The sequence below is a fragment of the Pygocentrus nattereri genome, chromosome 24 (genome assembly GCF_015220715.1).
Source record: "Pygocentrus nattereri isolate fPygNat1 chromosome 24, fPygNat1.pri, whole genome shotgun sequence".
Lineage (NCBI taxonomy): Eukaryota > Metazoa > Chordata > Actinopteri > Characiformes > Serrasalmidae > Pygocentrus > Pygocentrus nattereri.
In genome coordinates, this window is record NC_051234.1 from 10,001,403 (window position 1) to 10,022,147 (window position 20,745).

The following is a 20,745-nucleotide window of genomic DNA, read 5'->3' on the forward strand; positions in this document are numbered from 1 at the left end:
TGGTGAACAAAGAGTTTGAATGAGTTTGTGATACTCCAGGTTGTGTTCAGACTTCAGGCAAATCAGATTTATTTCTCAAATCAGATATTTTGAGACAAATGACCTCTCTGTTAATTGCGAGTGATCAGATCTGATTTGTGTGTCCAGACATCACCAGTCTATCTGCATGGGTTCTTAATCCAAAGGGTTTAATATGATGTTGGCCCACCTCTGCATTTAACCCATCTGAAGCAGCTATAGCAGCTTCAACTCTTCTGGGAAGACTTTCCACAAGGCTTAGGAATGCGTTGTCAACAATGAATTCAACAATGTGTTTATGGGAATTTTTGGCCATTCTTCCAGAAGTGCATTTGTGAGGTCAGGCACTGATGTTGGATGAGAAGACCTGGCTCGCAGTGTTCGCTCTAATTCATCCTAAAGGATTCTTCCACACCACACTCACTCATCCATGTCTTTACGGACCTTGCTTTGTGCACTGGTGTGCAGTCAGGTTGGAACAGGAAATGGTCGTCCTCAAACTGTTCCCACAAAGTTGGGAGCATGAAGTTGTCCAAAGTCTCTTGGTCTGCTGAAGCATTAAATGTTCCTTGCACTGGAAATAATCGGATTGCCAGACGGATACGCGTGATTAGTCACTCCAGAGAACACGTCTCCGCTGCTCTATAGTCCAGTGGCGGCGCTTTACACGACTGCATTCAACGCTTTGCATTGCGCTTGGATGTAAGGCTTGGATGCAGCTGCTCGGCCTTGGAAACTTATTCCACAATCTGAATCTGAAGTCCACATGAAGTTTGGAGGTCTATAGAGATTGACTCTGCAGAAAGTTGGCGACCTCCGCGCACTATGGGCCTCAGCCTCCACTGACCCTGCTCTGTCATTTTCCGTGGTCTACCTCTTCATGGCTGAGTTGCTGTCATTCCCAATCGCTTCCACTTTGTTATAATCCCACTGACAGTTGACTGTGGAATATGTAGTGAGGAAATTTCGTGACTGGACTTGCTGCACAGGTGGCATCCGATCACGGTACCACGCTGGAATTCACTGAGCTGAGAAGACTGAGGAGCAGTCTGCAGGCCTAGGTGCTTGGTTTTATACATCTGTGGCCATGGAAGTGATTGGAACACCTGAATTCAATGATTCGGAAGAGTGAGTGATTACATTTGGCAATATAGTGTATGTAGCTGTGCTGGCTTGCCCTCCAAACTCTTCAAAATTCTCTTCATAATCCTGAATTTTGGAGCTCTTCTTCAATCCCAGCAAAACAAAGTAGACGAGCTGAATGCACAGATAAGGTTTCAGCGTGACATCGAGAGCTGCTGTGTTTTAGCGCTCATAGAGACGTGGCTCTCTGCGGCAATACTAAATAATGGCATCACACCAGCCAGCATCTCCATCTATCACCAGGACAGAACTCTGGACTCTGGTAAGGGCAGAGGCGGCGGATTATGTGTTATGGTGAACTCTCAATGGGGAACAGATGTAACGGTTCTTGCCAGTCACTGATCTCCAGACATTGAACTCGTAACAGTCAAAGTTACGAGTTTTGCACAGAGACTTTAGCTCAGTCATTCTCACTACAGTCTACATCCCACTCAGGCAGATAAGTCACGTGCATTGGAAGTTTTGCATGAGATCATTGATGGACTTCAGAACATTCGACCTGCGGCTGTTTTCATTGTGGTTGGGGATTTTAACAGGGCAAACTTGAAGAAGCTTCTGCAAAAATACTACCAGCACATTAAATTTCCCACCCGAGGAGAACAGACTCTTGACCACTGCTACACCGCAATCAAGGACAGTTACAAACTCCTTTGTACAAACTTAGGATGCTGTTGGCTGGATACTTTTGGTTGGTGGAATATTCTCAGGCTAGCAGTGACACAGCGACACAGCAGCCCTGCTGTATCTGATCCACTCAGACCAGCACAATACACACTAACACACCATCACCACGTCAGTGTTACTGCAGTGCTGAGAATGATCCACCACCCAAACAGTATCTGCTCTGTGAGGGTCCATGGGGGTCCTGGCCACTGAAGAACAGGGTAAAAGGGTCCTAACAGAGTGTGCAGAGATGGACTACAGTCTGTAACTGTAGAACTACAAAGTGCATCTATATAGTAAGTGGAACTGATTAAATGGACAATGAGCGTCAAAACAAAGATCATGCCTGATCGGTGTATATTGTGGTGTTAATAGTGTTAATGTGCTTTTTGGGCTAATTGGGCTTCTGTGATTGCAGGTCTGTCGGCACTGACCAGCAGAAAGAAGACACCTACACCACCATTATCTACAGTACAGTGACCACAGAATAATGCCTTTAAACACAAAAGTACACAAAAGGCCTAATTTATAGTCATTATCATTATAAAGACACCGGCTACAAAACAGATATGATATTTGTTAGTGTGAACTTGTTTATTTATTCCACTATGCTGGTTTTCATAATAAACTATTATAGGAACAAAAGCTAGATTCTGATTTATGACAATTTCATGCTTGGTGCCTTATTTATGATTATTTTGATGATGATCTTTGATGAGATGATCTTTGGTCTGTGTATCACTATATGAGCTATTTGGGCCTTAAGAGTTCTTGAATGGACTATAGGATTGAGAATGTAAGCATTAAATAAACAATGTTTTCCTCCTGAACTGTTTCTGTGGGTCCTTCAGCATGTGATGATTTCTAGGAATGTGTAGCTGACTCATATCAACAATAATCAGAGGCTGAAATGAGCTGGAATGTATAATCCCATATTCTCTTTTCTGGAGGTTCCTCAGCAAAACTACGATGGTTTTTGCTCTTAAATATTGTTAAATTATACAATATATTTCAAAGAAAAATTGTATGATTTAAAAAAAATGGAAGTGAATCAGATCTTCATCAACATATAACATTGCACAGTACTAGGCCTCATTCACCAACATCTTCCTAAGTGTGTTCATGATAAAGGTCCTAAGAAAAAGTCAGCGTCAGATTCATGACGTGTTCTTAAAGCGCAGAACTGTTCTCACCTTTCTGCTCTTCAGTGTGTGTAGATTATTTTCTATATTCTATAATCTAAGAATAAATCCAACATGAGAAGAAATTTCTTCTTAAGAACGGTTGGAGAATGAGGCCTGGTGTTGTTAAGTTTGAGTTGGTGAGGTGCTGCTGTCTGTCACCAGCTCTCAGACGACACTGCACAAAAAAGTTGATCCTTATCTCGTGACAAATTTGGCCTCAGTGGTCACCACTTTAGGTTTATCTGCACTGCGGTTGGACTGAAGCGAACAGGGAGCAGGTTATGAGGAAGAAGTTGGTCTTATGGTGGTGGAGGGGGGATGGGTTGTTGATGGTGGTTGCAGTTCAGTGATGTCAGATACCAAATTACCAGTGAGAAACACTGCCAAACATCCTGAAACTAAAGATGTGGAAACCTCACTTGGTGAAAACATACAAGAGTGAGGACAAACGTGAAACAGGGGTGCAAAAATATTCTGTCTTGTAGGGAGGGGCCAAAGTGCAATGATAAAAAAAATGTAATGAAAAATGAAACAACATTAAGATTTTAATGGTCATAACAATAAATTCCATCACTCGTAAACAAGACCCAGAGATACTTGAACTCCTCCACTTGACAGGCGGATTGGTGCTGGGTCAGCAGTGATGCGAGCTCTTTACCGGTCTGTTGTGGTAAAGAAAGAGCTGAGCCATAAGGTAAGGCTCTCAATTTACCGGTTGATCTACGTTCCCACCCTCACCTATGGTCATGAGCTTTGGGTAATGACCGAAAGAATGAGATCGCGAATACAAGGGGCCGAAATGAGTTTCCTCCGCAGGGTGTCTGGACTCTCCCTTAGAGATAGGTTGAGAAGTTTGGTCATCCGGGAGGGACTCGGAGTAGAGGATGGATGGATAACAATAAATTGCTGGTCAGTAAATGAGCCAGAATTAAACAAACAGCTGCCGTAAGTTAGTGTGGGGCAGTTTTTCTATTTGATTTCTTTAAAAGTTGAAGTTTAAACTAGCAGATGGTCTTTTACAGAAAGAAGAGTCAGTGTTCACTTTAGTTATAGATGCACTACGTATGATTTGGGGATTTGGAGACACCTCTGGTGGAAATGTGTAACTGCATGAACATTTTGTAGCATGGGTTGTGCTTCAGATCTCTTCCCCAAACAAATGAATTCAAAGAGAAACTTTAAATATGTTCATTTTTTTTACAGAAAGAAGAATAAATATTGTTTCACTCAGCACTGATGGCTTTATACAGCTGAAAAACATTGCAAAGCTGGTTTGTGTTTAACCAAGCATTCTCTATAGGGTTTAAATCAGGACTTTGAACAACCAAAACCATCAGTTAATACCATTATATTTTGGGCTTGGCCCATTTTTTTGGGCCACAGGAGTGTAAAAATAAAACAAAATGTATGTTGTAACTTTATGCTATACATTTGGACTAAAATACTTCAAAATTATTTTAAAAGGAAACTAAGAATGTAATAATTTACATTCTTAAAATTGCATAAAATACATAAAATAAATATATGTTTGTTCCATCATTGGTTCAGTTGAGGTATCTGCTCTAAAGTCATTTCCTACATTTTTAAGCAACAAACAAAGTGGTTCACCTTACTTACAACTGCACGATTTGGGGATTTGGAGACCTCTTTGGTGGAAATGTGTAATTGCATGAAAAACATTTAATAGCGTGGGTTGTTGTTCGTACCCCTTCCCCAAGCAAATGAATCTCACAATTGAAAGAGAATTCAAAGTGAACTCAGTCTAAACTTGGTGAAGTTCGTGTCTTCTGAGGATGTGAGTGAATTATCCTGTGGTGGACAAAGTACACAAACCACGTACTTGAGTTAAAGTAGAGATACTGTACTCCGCCTCTCGTTCTAATGCTGGGAATGTACATTTGTGGTATTCGGGTTTGTGGACTTCCTTCTTAAGACATGGTTTGTTTTATTGTTCTATAAAGAGAAGCTCTTTTAGTTCTCACTGTCAGTACAAGACCCCACACTGAGCACATGTTCTCACAGAACCTGCACTGCCTTCTGAGAAGTGGCATGCGCTCCAGAAGAGAGATGAAAACGCTACAGCTTCTGGTTCTGACTCTGCTCACACTGACCGGTAGGAATTATTGCTGCCCCTTTAGTTTCCTACATTCATTATAGCTTTGACATTTTCATTACTTTTTGTTTTTAGGATTTTTTTCATTTTGAGTTTTGATTCTACTTAGTTTGAGGTAGTTTTAAGGGTGTATGAATAGTTCTAGGTTTGTTTTTATTTTCTGAAAAATGACTTTTAGTTTATCTTTAGTGTAGTTTTACTTTTAGTTGTTAGTATTATGATGAATGCTACTATAGTAGGTGTTTGATAAAAGTGGAATAAAACGAATGAGAGTCCTTAAAGACGGCTGAACACAGAAGAGTTTCACATTACAGTTACACTTTTATCAATACTATTGTGATGTTCTGTTATTAACATTGGGCAAAAGGGAGAATTCCAGTGGTCAAGATTGTCGCCGCAGTGTTTATTTGCACTTTCACTGTTCCTGTAGGACAGTAAAGAAGGAGTAAAGGACTTGTATCGTTTGGCTAAACAGAGAGATAGAGCTGGAAAGGATGTACAGCAGGTTAGGCTGATAAAGAGAGGGAAATGTATTAGTGAGTGAACAGAGAGTGTTGAGTAGATGGAAGGAGTACTTTGAAGAACGAATGAATGTGGAAAACGAGAGAGAGAGGAGGACAACCGGGGGAGAGGTAGTGGATCAGGAAGTGCAGAGAATTAGTAAGGTTGAAGTGAGGGCAGCTTTAAAAAGGATGAAGAATGGAAAGGCAGTTGGTCCAGATGACATACCTGTGGAGCTAGCATCCATGCTGGAGAACTACTCCCACCCCATGTGTGAGACTCTGGCAGCACTGGGCAGTTCCTTCAGTGACCGGCTCCTTCACCCCAAGTGTGTGAAGGAGCACTATCGCAGGTCCTTCCTTCCTGCTGCTGTGAGACTGTACAACCAGCACTGCTCCCAGTAGACCACATACAATATACACTTACATTCAGAATGCGAACATTTTTCATTGTGCAATATGCTAAGTGCAATACAGATTCCTATGCAACTCTTATTTTATTTTATTATTATCCTTATTTTGTTGTAAATAGTCTAGAGATTTAGCTTAAATTTTTATTATTTATAATGTTGATAAGGTTTATACTGTTTCCCGTTTCTATTACTGAGTGCCTTACTCCTGTTACTCTGCTGCTGCTGTAATACTGTGAATTTCCCTGCTGTGGGACTAATAAAGGATTATCTTATCTTATCTTATCTGAAGGTATGGGAAAGCGTTGTTGAAGCAAGGCTAAGGTGAGAGGTTCAGATCAGTGAGCAGCAGTTTGGTTCCATGCCCAGAAAGAGTACCACAGATGCAATTTTTGCGTTGAGAGTGTTGGTAGAGAAGTACAGAGAAGGTCAGAAGGAGCTACATTGTGTCTTTGTGGATCTAGAGAAGGCATATGATAGGGTGCCAAGAGAGGAACTGTGGTACTGTATGGGGAAGTCAGGTGTAGCTGAAAAGTATGTTAGGGTGGTGCAGGACATGTATGAGAATAGTGAGACAGTGGTGAGGTGTGCAGTTGGAGTGACAAATGGTTTCAAGGTGAAGGTAGGGTTACATCAGGGATCAGCTTTGAGCCCCTTCTTGTTTGCAATGGTGATGGACAGGTTGTCAGATGAGGTCAGGCAGGAGGCTCCATGGACCATGATGTTTGCAGATGACATTGTAATCTGTGGTGAGAGTAGAGAGCAGGTGGAAGAGAATCTGGAGAGGTGGAGGTTTGCACTGGAGAGGAGAGGAATGAAGGTCAGTAGAGACAAGACGGAATACATGTGTGTGAATCAGAGGGAGGCAGGTGGAAAGGTGAAGATCCCAAGTTTTAAAATGAGGTCTACTAGGGAAATAGGAGGGTTCGAGGGAAAGCAATCAAAGAATGATGTTACAAAGCTTCGCAGCTGTAAATAACTGAAAAAATGTGTCCTAGGGATATTAAATTTATTCACCAGCTGTTCAAAGGATCCAAAATGTTTATTTATATATATATATAGATTCTGTACATGTTGGGGTTTTCCCCGGTGGACGAGAGGGTAGCTTCCCTACGCCTTCGGGTTGGGGAACGGGTCCTGACTGTTGTCTGTGCTTATGCACCGAACAGCAGTTCAGAATACCCAGCCTTCATAGAGTCCTTGGGAGGGGTGCTTGAAAGTGCTCCTCCTGGAGACTCGATTGTCCTACTGGGGGACTTCAACGCTCACGTGGGCAACGACAGTAAGACCTGGAGGGGTGTGATTGGGAGGAATGGCCTATCTGATCTGAACCCGAGTGGTGTTCAGTTTTTGGACTTCTGTGCAAACCACAGTTTGTCCATAACGAACACCATGTTTGAACACAAGGATGTCCATAAGTGCACATGGCACCAGGACACCCTAGGCCGCAGTTCAATGATTGACTTTGTAGTCGTGTCAGCGGACTTGCGGCCATGTGTATTGGACACTCGGGTAAAGAGAGGAGCTGAGCTGTCAACTGATCACCACCTGGTGGTGAGTCGGTTCAGGTGGTGGGGGAAGATGCCAGTCAGACCAGGCAAACCCAAACGTATAGTGAGGGTTTGCTGGGAACGTCTGGCAGAAGAACCTGTCAGATTGATCTTCAACTCGCACCTCCGTCAGAACCAGATATCGGGGGAGGTGGGGGACATTGACTCAGAATGGGCCATGTTCCGCTCCTCCATTGTTGAAGCGGCTGACTGTAGCTGTGGTCGCAAGGTAGTTGGTGCCTGTCGCGGCGGTAATCCTCGAACCCGGTGGTGGACACCCCAGGTGAGAGATGCCGTCAAGCTGAAGAAGGAGTCCTACCGGACATGGTTGGCCTGTAGGACACCAGAGGCAGCTGTCATGTATCGACAGGCCAAGCGATCTGCGGCTTCAGTCGTTGCCAAGGCAAAAACCCGGGTGTGGGAAGAGTTCGGTGAGGCCTTGGAAAGTGACTTTAAGTCGGCTCCGAAAAGATTCTGGCAAACCGTCAGGCGAATCAGAAGGGGAAAGCAGTGTGCCACTAGCACTGTATATAGTGGAGATGGTGTGCTGCTGACTTCGACTGAAGACGTCATTGGGCGGTGGAAGGAATACTTTGAGGACCTTCTCAATCCCACCAACACGTTCTCCAGTGAGGAGGCAGAGTCTGAGGACACGGGAATAGGCTTGTCCATTACTGAGGCCGAAGTCACTAAGGTAGTTAAAAAGCTCCTTGGCGGCAGGGCTGCAGGGGTGGATGAGATCCGTCCCGAGTTCCTCAAGGCTCTGGATGTTGTGGGGCTGTCTTGGCTGACACGCCTTTTCAACATTGCGTGGACATCGGGGGTGGTGCCACCGGATTGGCAGACTGGGGTGGTGGTGCCTCTTTTTAAAAAAGGGGACCGGAGGGTGTGTTCCAACTACAGGGGAATCACACACCTCAGCCTCCCTGGTAAGGTCTATGCAGGGGTACTGGAGAAGAGAGTCCGGCTTATAGTCGAACCTCGGATTCAGGAGGAGCAGTGCGGGTTCCGTCCTGGTCGTGGAACACTGGACCAACTCTTTACCCTCTCCAGGATTCTGGAGGGTTCATGGGAGTTTGCCCAACCAGTCCACATGTGCTTTGTGGATTTGGAGAAGGCATTCGACTGTGTTCCCTGGGGTATTCTGTGGGAGGTGCTTCGGGAGTACGGGGTACATGGCTCTTTGCTACGAGCCATTCAGGCCCTGTACAAACAAAGCAGGAGTTTGGTTCGCATGGCCGGCAGTAAGTCAGACTTTTTCCCAGTGAGAGTTGGACTCCGTCAGGGCTGCCCTTTGTCACCGATTCTATTCATAATTTTTATGGATAGAATTTCTAGGCGCAGTCAGGGGATGGAGGGTGTCCGGTTTGGTGACCTCAGGGTCACATCGCTGCTGTTTGCAGATGATGTGGTCCTATTGGGGACATCAGGCCGTGAACTTCAGCTTTCACTGGATCGGTTTGCAGCCGAGTGTGAAGCGGCCGGGATGAGGATCAGTACCTCCAAATCCGAGGCCATGGTTCTCACGCGGGAAAGGGTGGAGAGCCCTCTCTGGGTCGGGGATGAGCTCTTGCCTCAAGTGGAGGAGTTTAAGTATCTCGGGGTCTTGTTCACGAGTGATGGTACAAGGGAGCGGGAGATTGACAGGCGGATTGGTGCTGGGTCAGCAGTGATGCGGGCTCTTTACCGGTCTGTTGTGGTAAAGAAAGAGCTGAGCTATAAGGTAAGGCTCTCGATTTACTGGTCGATCTACGTTCCCACCCTCACCTATGGTCATGAGCTTTGGGTAATGACTGAAAGAACGAGATCGCGAATACAAGCGGCTGAAATGAGTTTCCTCCGCAGGGTGGCTGGACTCTCCCTTAGAGATAGGGTGAGAAGTTCGGTCATCCGGGAGGGACTCGGAGTAGAGCCGCTGCTTCTTCACGTCGAGAGGAGCCAGTTGAGGTGGTTCGGGCATCTTGTTAGGATGCCTCCTGGACGCCTCCCTTGGGAGGTGTCACAGGCAAGTCCACCGGGGAGGAGACCCCGGGGAAGACCCAGGACACGCTGGCGTGACTATATCGCCCAGCTGGCCTGGGAGCGCCTCGGAATCCCTCCCAGGGAGCTAGTGGAAGTGGCTGGGGAAAGGGAGGTCTGGGCTTCATTGCTCAGGATGCTGCCCCCGCGACCCGAACCCCGGAGAAGCGGAAGATGATGGATGGATGGATGGATGGATAGATTCTGTATTGATGAAATTCCATTCCTAGACCAGTTATTAAATACTCCATCTACTATTGAGGGGGTAAACATATGATTTTTTAAAATATTGGAGTATGAACTGAGGCACAGAAAAGAGCGAAAGCCTGTTTAAACTGGTTCCAAATTTTAACTGATTGTATAACAATGGGATTCTTGCTGTAATAGGAGATAGGCTTTTCCCATGGGAGCCTGGAGCATAATAGTGCTGACAAGGAGGTGGAGTTACAGGATGAATTTTCTAAGATCACCCGCTTAGGGGTGTGAGACTCCTCTATACTCTCCATCCAGTACAGCAAATTTCTAATATTGGCTGCCCATTAATAAAATCGAAAATTGGGGAGCGCCATACCATCCTGGGATCGAGATTTTGGCAATATACACTTCTGTATACGTGGAGTCTTTTATTCCATATGAAGTCTGAAATTAGCGCATCCAAATATCTAAAGAAAGAACTGGTTAAGAAAATAGGAAGGTTCTGAAATAAATATAAAACTTCTTAAAAAATCTTAAACTGTATTGATCCTTCCACATAAAGAGAGGGGTAGCAAATCCCAATGTTTGAAATCTTGTTTTAAGCAGGATATCATGGGAAGAAAGTTTAATTTACAGAGATCTTTGTAGTTGTGTGTAATCCATATTCCCAAGTACCTAAACATCTCTTTACTAATTTTGAAAGGGGTTAAGCTGTAGCGAAAGCCCTTGGCAGTGGCATTAACTGGCATCAGTTCACTTTTAGAAAGATTTATCTTGTAGCCCGATATTTTCCCAAATTCACCAAATAAATCTAACAACCTAGGAAGGCTCTCCATAGGATCAGAGATGTAAAGTAATAAATCGTCAGCATAAAGTGATAATTTATGCTCCTGGTTCCCATGATAAATACTTTTATAAGAATATCCTGACGCAGGGCTAACACTAATGGTTCGATAGCTATATTGAACAATAAGGGGGATAATGGACAACCTTGTTGCGTGCCTCGTTGTAGATGAAAGTGAGCAGACAGGTTTTTATTCGTGCGTACCACAGCCATAGAATAATGAAGAATATATTGTCTTAATACAGGATATATATTTTGGTCCGAAACCAATCTTCTCGAGCGTACAATAAAGATAACCCCACTCCACCCTGTCGAAAGCTTTTTCGGCATCGAGTGATAGTAAAATCTCGGGTGGCGGATGGAGAGGGGTCATAAAGAATATTAAGAAGACGCCTGCTTTTAAAGAAAGAATATCTATTCTTCATAAAATCTGTTTGGTCTGTAGAGATAATGGAGGGTAGAGGCTGTTCAAGACGGAGGGCTAAAAGTTTTGCAAGAATCTTTACGTCTGTATTCAAGAGTGATATTGGACGATATGAACTGCATTGAAGAGGATTTTTGTCCTTCTTTAATATAAGCAAAATGGTTGCTTCACGCACAGTAGGGGGGAGGGACTGAGAGGCAAGCGATTCCTGAAATACAGATAAAAGGAGTGGAGCAAGTTGTTCTGAAAATGCTTTAAAGAACTCAGAGGGATAGCCATCTGGCCCAGGAGATCTACTGCTTTGCATACTCCTAATCGATTCTTTAGAGACTTAACATTCCAGCTTATAAAGTTAACCAAGCAACCTTTAGGTCTTCTTAAGCTATTTGTATCTTCCATTGGGCATAATAAGGAATAACATAATCACAGTTCTGACCCATTGAACCAAATAATAGAATCAAAAGCACATAAAGAAAAAAGAGATAGTAAGTTAGCAAAATAAACAGTTGTAAGTACAGGTCTGATAGGTCCCCAATCCTGTTAACCAAAAGAACATGGTGACTATCACACCCCTCACAATAAAGTTCACACATGACGTCTTAGCAATGGGGAACGACTCAGTGACAAGCCTGTTGGCTCCTGCCAAACCCTCTACAATCAAAGAAACAAGAAGAGCCCGGAGGTAGAAAGGCGCATCTTAGCGTTTGTTGGAGTCAATGAAATATGCAAGGGCTACATCATAGGCTGTAGAATGTAGTCCGTATGATCATCGCTGACTGAAATAGAAAACGCATGAACTGAGGCATTCAGAACAAAATGAGTCAAATTGCAGTGATGCCTTTCACGTAGGTCATCGGCTTTTCAGGATCCAGAAATTCCTTCATGTCCCCGTTGAATGAAATGCGGAGCCGAGCCGGGAATATTATGCCATAGCGAACATCATGCCAGCCTCATGCTAGAACTTTGTGGTATAGTCTGGGAAGATGGCTATTGTTATGCCGTGTAGTGCATTAATGAATAGACACACACGGTCAGCGTGGGTTTATCTGTAACTTTACTGAACTAAAACAACTGCCCGTCAGCCTCTATAGTCCCCTCTGAGTTCTGGGTAATGGAGTATATTTAAGCAACGCATAACAAAAAACATCTCCCCCCTTTTGAAAAGAGATTAACTTTACCCTAACTAAGACTATGACTATGTCTAAGACCTAATGTACCTTGCATTAACTTACTCTAAATGCTCTGTTTTAAACATTCACAACATCACATTATGAATTTTTTTTTCTCTTCACACACAACAAATTTACAGTCTCTAGTGTTCAGCAACATTCAATGAGTCTCTTAAGAGGCTGAACCATGCGCTTTCTTCTCAGAGACCCTCCATGCTCCGTCTGAACTTCATAAGAGCGTGGTGCCACCTCTTTTTGCACTGAACCCCGCAGATTCCAGATGCCTGTCACATGATCTCTGATCCTGACTTGTTCTCCAGGCCTTAATACGCGCAGTTTCCTTGCTCTTTTGTCGTGTTGCAGTTTTTGTCTCTCTTTGTCTTTTTCTTTGTCAATTTTGATCTTGTGTGCTCCTTTGGGTGTCAAGAGATTCTCATGCATTGGCAGATTGGTTCTCAATCGTCGTCCCATTAGCATTTGGGCTGGGGACAGGCCGTTCTGCAGTGGCGCACTTCTGTAGATCATCAGGCTGTGATGAAAGTCTTCTTTTCCATTGTGCGCTTTCTTCATGAGACCTTTGACAACTTTGACTGAGCTCTCTGCAAGGCCATTGGACCTAGGATAATGTGGGCTAGATGTTATGTGCTGAAAACCCCATTCTTTTGCAAAGTCAGCAAATTCACTGCTTGCGAATTGTGGACCATTATGCGATATCAGTTCACATGGGACTCCATGTCTTGCAAATACAGTCTTCAGGAATGCAATGACTGCCTTGCTAGATGTTGTTTGCAAGGTTGCGACCTCAGGGTAGTTTGAGAAGTAATCTGTCACCACTATATGGCTCTTTCCATGGCATTGGCACAGATCTGCTCCTACTCTGTAGAATGGTCTACCTGGCACAGGGTAAGACATAAGTGGTTCTGCCTGCTGCTTGGATCTGTAAGTCAAGCATACTTCGCATGAGGCTGTGGTCAGGCTTATGTCTTGGTTCATTCTCGACCAATACATGACTTCATGAGCTCTGCGTTTACACTTTTCTTCCCCCAGGTTCCCTTCATGTATCTTCCTGAGCATGTCTTTGCGCATTGAAGACGGAATTACAAACTTGTTGCCCTTGAACACAATGTTGTCGACCACTGTCAGCTCTGTTTTGCAGGTACAGTAATCTTGAACTCACTGTGGACAGTCGCTCTTGTGCTCAGGCCAGCCTTGTTTGATCATCCTCTTGAGTTCTGTCAATGTCTCATGCTTTTCAGTTTCTTGTTTAAGTTGTTCCAGTTCTTTCACGTGACACAGGAAGTGATGTCATGATCATGTCAACATATGCCTGTATGTCAGCACATTTTTCCTTGTCTGGTTTCTCATGTTTGTCAACAGGCCGTGACAGTGTATCAGCTGCATACATGTATTTTCCTGGTGTATATGTCAATTTCACATCGTATTTCTGCAGTCGTATTAACATACGCTGTATTCTCAGTGGACAGTCAGTCAAAGGCTTGGACATGATGGCGACCAATGGTTTATGGTCTGTCTCTGCTTCTAAAGTCTGCCCATATACATACTGGTGGAAATGTTCGCATGCATACGTGGTGGCCAGCAATTCCTTCTCAATTTGCGCATAATTGACCTCAGCGCTGGTGAGGGCCCTCGACGCATAGGCCACAGGTTGCCATGTTTCCTGGTGCAACTGTAGAAGGACGGCTCCTAAGCCATCTTGAGAAGCATCAGCTGAGATTCTTGTCTCTCGTTTGGGATCATAGAACCTAAGCACTGGCTCTGAGATGAGTATCTTTTTCAGGTTCTGAAAACACTCCTCTTGCTGTCGTAGCCACATCCACTCATTTTTCTGCTCTAGCAGCATCCTGAGTGGAGCCGTAATGGCAGACAGCTGGGGTATGAACTTAGCTAGGTATGTGACCATCCCTAAGAACCGCCTCACCTCATCCTTGTTCTGGGGCCTCTCCAAATTGACTATGGCTGACGTCTTTCTTGGGTCAGGACTCACCCCTTTCTCAGACACAACATCTCCGATGAACGTCAGTGACTTGACTGCGAATTCACATTTGTCTCTGTTTAGCTTCAGGTTGACACTTCGTGTCCACTCAAGCACTTGTCGTAGCCTTGTGTCATGTTCCTCTCTTGTGGATCCCCACACTATCACGTCATCCATCATGGTTGTGACTCCTGGAATGTGCTCGAATGTGGTGTGAATAGTCTTGTGATAGACCTCTGGAGCAGATAGGATTCCATATGGAAGACGGACGAATCGGTATCTTCCTTCTGGCGTGTTGAAAGTACAGAGTCTTGAACTAGCGTCGTCAAGCTTCATCTGCCAGAACCCAAAAGACGCTTCAAGTTTACTGAACCACTTGGCTCCTGCAAACTGAGACATAATCTCCTCATGGGTTGGCAACTTGAAATGCTCTCTTTTGACTGCTTTTTTCAAATCTCTGGGATCCAGACATATGCGTAATGCACCATTTTTCTTTTGTACGATGACAATGGAACTCACCCAGTCTGTCAGTTCATTGATTTTCTGTATGACCTTCAGCTTTTCCATTCTTCCTAATTCTTCCTTCAGTTTTTCTCTCAGTGCAAATGGAACTTTTCGGCATGCGTGAACTACTGGTGCAACTGTTTCGTCCACATGTATTTTGTGTTCACCTGGTAAGTAGCCTAGTCCCTCAAAAACATCCTTGAACTCAAGTGTCTTGACCGTTGTCTGTGTTCTTTTTGTCTGCTGTCTGTGAAGCCACCATAAACACTCTCTTTACGAGATTGAGTTTCTCACATGCAGTTACACCTAGTATTGGTTGCACTTCCTTTTCAACAATCAACAACTGCGCCTTTAACATCTGGCCTTTGTGTTTGAATATAACTATACAGCTGCCTTTAACTGGTACACTTTCTCCGGCGTAACCTGTCACTTTCAATTTCACTGGATGTATCTTGCTTTTTATTTTCAGCGTTTTGTAATCAGCAAATGACAACAAGTTTACCTGTGTCCCCGTATCCAACTTAAACGGTATTGTTGTCTCATTTACAGTCACTCGAACAACCCATTCTTCTTTTTCAGCATGGGATGCCTGTACCACATCTACGAAAAACTCATCTGGTTCCTCGTCCAGTGTATGCACTTTTTTCTTTGTCTCAGCCGTGCAGCATTTCGCATAATGGTTTCTTTTTCCACAATTATTACACGTTTTCCATAAGCTGGACATGTTGTGACTGCCTCAACATTTCTTACAAGTGCCATCCACCATTTTGTCTTTATTTTGTTTACATTGGCGTTTCTTATGCTGCTCCTTTGTTCTTACTGCATGCACCGTTATTTCTGTTTTGGCCAGTTCTTTGACTTAGTTCCTTGACTCGTGAGCTCTCTGATGCCCTGAACAGGTCTACTGCCTTATCCATAGTCAAATCTTTCTCTCTTAGCAATCTCTCTCTCAGGCCATTGTCTGCAATTCCACAAACTATGCGGCCCTTTATTAGTGAATCTCTCAGTTCACCGAACTCGCATGTCTTGCTAAAATTATACAGTTCTGCCAGGTACAGATCGAAAGCATTGCCAGGCTTTTGGTCACAGGAAAAGAACTTGTATCTCTCAAACATTATGTTTTTTGTAGGCACAAACAGTGTAGGTAGTTTCAGATCAGCGGGTGCAGTTTGGAAACTGTTATAAATGTCCAACGTGTCTTCCCCAATTACGTTTAGAAAGATTTGAGCTTGCAATTTCTCGTCCCCTTGCCTGCTCCACTAGCAGCTAGATACATTTCAAATCTCTGCTTGAACCTTTTCCAATTATCTGCGAGATTTCCACTAAACTGCAAGGGTGAAGGTGAACTTATCCATGACTGCGGGTCTTCTTTCTGTCCTTCCAGCCGACGAATTCTGCTGCGGTGATTGTGACTCTGGCACCACTGCTTCTTCGTGTTTGGCGAGTTCTTCCGTGCTTTCCTCACTGCTAATGCTGCTGCCGTTCTCCTCCGTCGTTATCATTCTACATTTCACTTCTAGGCTCGTAGACACAACCTCACAGCTCAAACTCGCTCACTCGTCACCGAAACTCATCTTCCCTACTTACTTTCAAAGATTTTCACCATCTGACACTATGTTATGCCGTGTAGTGCATTAATGAATAGACACACACGGTCAGAGTGGGTTTATCTGTAACTTTACTGAACTAAAACAACTGCCCGTCAGCCTCTATGGTCCCCCTGCCTTCTGGGTAATGGAGTATATTTAAGCAACGCATAACAACACAGCTATCGGTTCTCCCTTGTAGCGAAGTGGTCCGCTCTCCCGAACTCGGCGCAGCACATGAATACAGTCTGTCACAGGGAGCGAGGAGGCGGATGCACGTGCAGAGATAAGTGACTTTTATCATGGGCAAATCCAAAATCAGAGTCGAGACAGTCCATGGTCATAGAGCCAATACGGATAGATCGGGGGGGCAGACATGACAAAAACCAGAATAACATCACAAACAAACAAATAACAAGACACAACACACCAAGCCAACACACAACAATGCAGATAACACCAACACAGCAAAGAAATTCAAACAAACAGCAAACAAAGGGCAAACACAGGGCTTAAATACACATGGAAAATGAGGGACAGGTGGAAAACAGGTGGACACAATCAGGGGCGGAGTCATGAAACGAGGGGGCTAAACCAAAACAAATGCACATGGGCTAAACCAGAACATGAACACATGGACAAGACTAGGAGGGGCCAATCGTGACACAGTCCTGGTAGTAATGGAGATTGGCGATAACAACACGTGCTTTCCCGTTCGGCTTTCCGAGAGTTAGACCACTGTGCAAGCAGTCGACACGAATGTCTTTTTCCAGATGCAACACTTCTTCAGAAGATTAGAGACTGTAGTTGAGTATGAGCCGGATTCTTCCGCGATCCCCACGATACAGATATTGCATCTTCGCATTCTCCCTTCCAAATCCTCGCACTTCTCCTTCAGTTCAGCCATTTCGGTTTTGAGCCCCGCCACTGTAGTCCGCAGCTCAATTACCTCACTGACCATGAAGACAGGCCCTCTTCCTTGTCGCTGACGGTGTGCTTCATGGGGTCCATTCCAGTACAAATAGCCGCTGTGTTGTTTACAATTTTGGCCTTAATTTCTTTCAGCTCACAGAGAGCTGAATTCTTCAGCAAGTGCACTCTTTAGCTCTGACTTGATAATTGCAGAGATGTCCATTTTCAATGAGGCAAGGACGTCTGTTCTCAGGGCTGCGGTGTCCACTGCTGACTCACACACTTTTAGCGATACTGGCGTTTTAGGCCTGCTACTTGTGGTCCCGTTATACTTGTATTTACGGAGACTGGCGGCCATAGGTGTAATATTTATAACTCTGACTAGCTTTGAGGTGTTCTTACATGCAATGACGTGCAACTTATTCCGTACTTATGAAAATAATGTGCAATAAAATAAAGAAGTAATTGAAGTAAGGAGTAAGCAGGAGTAAGTAAGCAGGAGCCATGTTCTACACAGCCTACTCATTGCCTGCTCCACTGTGCCCCCAAGTTAGGAAATCTTAATCCCACTTCATTAAAGTGGACAATCAACTGTCATGTCTATTACCTAGCAAACGACCATAAACACAACTGAAACATGAACACATAATTAGGATAATCAAGTTAGTTAGCCAGACTGGTGTAAAAAAGTTTAAAAAAACTAAAATGTGCTAAACTTGAAGTTAAGAATATGGTGGCTGCACTCTGTGGTGTTTATCAGAGTGTCCCCAGTTTCAGTCTCCATTTCCCAAATGCTTTAGCTGAGCATGCTAACATTATTCCTCCTAATAAACAGGCAGACGTTCAGCTCTTTCTCCTCATTATTTACCATCATCACTGTAATATTTCATCATCAACATTAACACACAAAGGTAATAAGAGGGATAGCTGAGTTCAAGTCTGCAGCGTTTGAGATTTTTAAAACGCAGATTTAGAAAAGAAAAGCATCTTACAGTGAAAGCAGCATTTTACAGTAGAAATAAATGTAGCTCATTATGCTGGTAGTGAGCTATGCTGCCTGACACAGCTGCCTAAAAACCATAGAAACGGACCTTAAACAGAAAGTTTATCCTAAACTTAGGACAGTATTTAGGGAGGTTTAGTTTAATTAGAATGTTTCTGTGATACTGACTTAAGAAGTTTCTGCAATACGGCCCCAGATGTGGCCATAGAGCACAGTTTAGATATAAGCATAAAATGTTGTGGTAGTTTTGCTGTCTGCATCATTGATTCTAAAGTGTGAAGGGGAGGGAACAGCTGTGGTGTTTGGGTTTGTTCTTCTTTAGAAGCAGTTTTTTTTGTAAGAACCAGCACTTTAATTTCCCACAGAGATAAGCAGATGCGAGCGCTCACAAAACCTTCACCACATGTTGAAAAGTGGCTCGCGCTCCAGAGGAGAGATGAAGATGCTGCACCTTTTGGTTCTGACTCTGCTCACACTGACCGGTAGGAATTATTGCTACTCTTTTAGTTTCTTACATGCAGAAGTGGGTAGAGTCACTTAGTTAATCTGAGATAAAAACAATGAAAGAAGGTGTGAGCAAGTGTGAAGAACCTTTTTAACCCCTTAAAGTATTTTTAACTGGTGATACTGATACAGTACAGTGAGGGGAAACAAGTGTTCAGACACTTGTTTGTGGTTAGTTAAGGTCAGAAATCAATCAAGTTCTTCATTGCTACATGTTAATACTGCAAAAAAAGTAAATGTAATTTACGGTCATTATAAAAGATGTTGCCGTTGGTTGAGAAGATTGCACGTAACAAATGATGAATAATGAAAGTGGAAGAGCTTCTTAAAGTAGCATTATTAAAAAGCCAAAGCAAAGACCTAAACATCCCCCCGGTGCGTCCACTCTTAAAAAAGAAGGTTCTTTAGTAAAGAAAATGGTTCTATATAGAAGCAAGAACACTCAAAGAACCCTTATTTGCATGGTGACAGGGTTCTTCAGATGGATGGAGACTGTACTTTAGATGGTATATATTTAGATGGTATGTATATAGCACCAAGAAGGGTTCTGTTATTGTTACAATGTCAAGCTTTGTTGTAAAAAAGTTGTAAAAAAGGGAAGAATAGACTAAAAGAATTCACTTCTTATGCTGATAGAAGCTGGATGGAGTAAGACGTTCCACTGCGCTTCTACAAGTTACTCAGTACAGATCGAAAGCATTGCCAGGCTTTTGGTCACAGGAAAAGAACTTGTATCTCTCAAACATTATGTTTTTTGTAGGCACAAACAGTGTAGGTAGTTTCAGATCAGCGGGTGCAGTTTGGAAACTGTTATAAATGTCCAACGTGTCTTCCCCAATTACGTTTAGAAAGATTTGAGCTTGCAATTTCTCGTCCCCTTGCCTGCTCCACTAGCAGCTAGATACATTTCAAATCTCTGCTTGAACCTTTTCCAATTATCTGCGAGATTTCCACTAAACTGCAAGGGTGAAGGTGAACTTATCCATGACTGCGGGTCTTCTTTCTGTCCTTCCAGCCGACGAATTCTGCTGCGGTGATTGTGACTCTGGCACCACTCCTTCTTCGTGTTTGGCGAGTTCTTCCGTGCTTTCCTCACTGCTAATGCTGCTGCCGTTCTCCTCCGTCGTTATCATTCTACATTTCACTTCTAGGCTCGTAGACACAACCTCACAGCTCAAACTCGCTCACTCGTCACCGAAACTCATCTTCCCTACTTACTTTCAAAGATTTTCACCATCTGACACTATGTTATGCCGTGTAGTGCATTAATGAATAGACACACACGGTCAGAGTGGGTTTATCTGTAACTTTACTGAACTAAAACAACTGCCCGTCAGCCTCTATGGTCCCACTGCCTTCTGGGTAATAGAGTATATTTAAGCAACGCATAACAACACAGCTATCGGTTCTCCCTTGTAGCGAAGTGGTCCGCTCTCCCGAACTCGGCGCAGCACATGAATACAGTCTGTCACAGGGAGCGAGGAGGCGGACGCACGTGCAGAGATAAGTGACTTTTATCATGGGCAAATCCAAAATCAGAGTCGAGACAGTCCATGGTCATAGAGCCAATACGGATAGATCGGGGGGGCAGACATGACAAAAACCAGAATAACATCACAAACAAACAAATAACAAGACACAACACACCAAGCCAACACACAACAATGCAGATAACACCAACACAGCAAAGAAATTCAAACAAACAGCAAACAAAGATCAGCAAAGACAAGGGGCAAACACAGGGCTTAAATACACATGGAAAATGAGGGACAGGTGGAAAACAGGTGGACACAATCAGGGGCGGAGTCATGAAACGAGGGGGCTAAACCAAAACAAATGCACATGGGCTAAACCAGAACATGAACACATGGACAAGACTAGGAGGGGCCAATCGTGACACAGTCCTGGTAGTAATGGAGATTGGCGATAACAACACGTGCTTTCCCGTTCGGCTTTCCGAGAGTTAGACCACTGTGCAAGCAGTCGACACGAATGTCTTTTTCCAGATGCA

General features: G+C 43.8%; 1 protein-coding gene across 1 annotated transcript in view; it reads left to right on the plus strand.

The window, feature by feature from the left end:
• Positions 1-5,010: 5,010 nt before the first annotated feature.
• LOC119262340 (CD276 antigen-like) overlaps positions 5,011-20,745 on the plus strand; it is a 31,619-nt gene continuing 15,884 nt past the window's right edge. Inside the window, exon 1 of the mRNA XM_037533789.1 lies at positions 5,011-5,121. Coding sequence (XP_037389686.1) covers positions 5,019-5,121 — 103 coding nt within the window. The 5' untranslated portion in view covers positions 5,011-5,018. The remainder of the gene's footprint in view (positions 5,122-20,745) is intronic.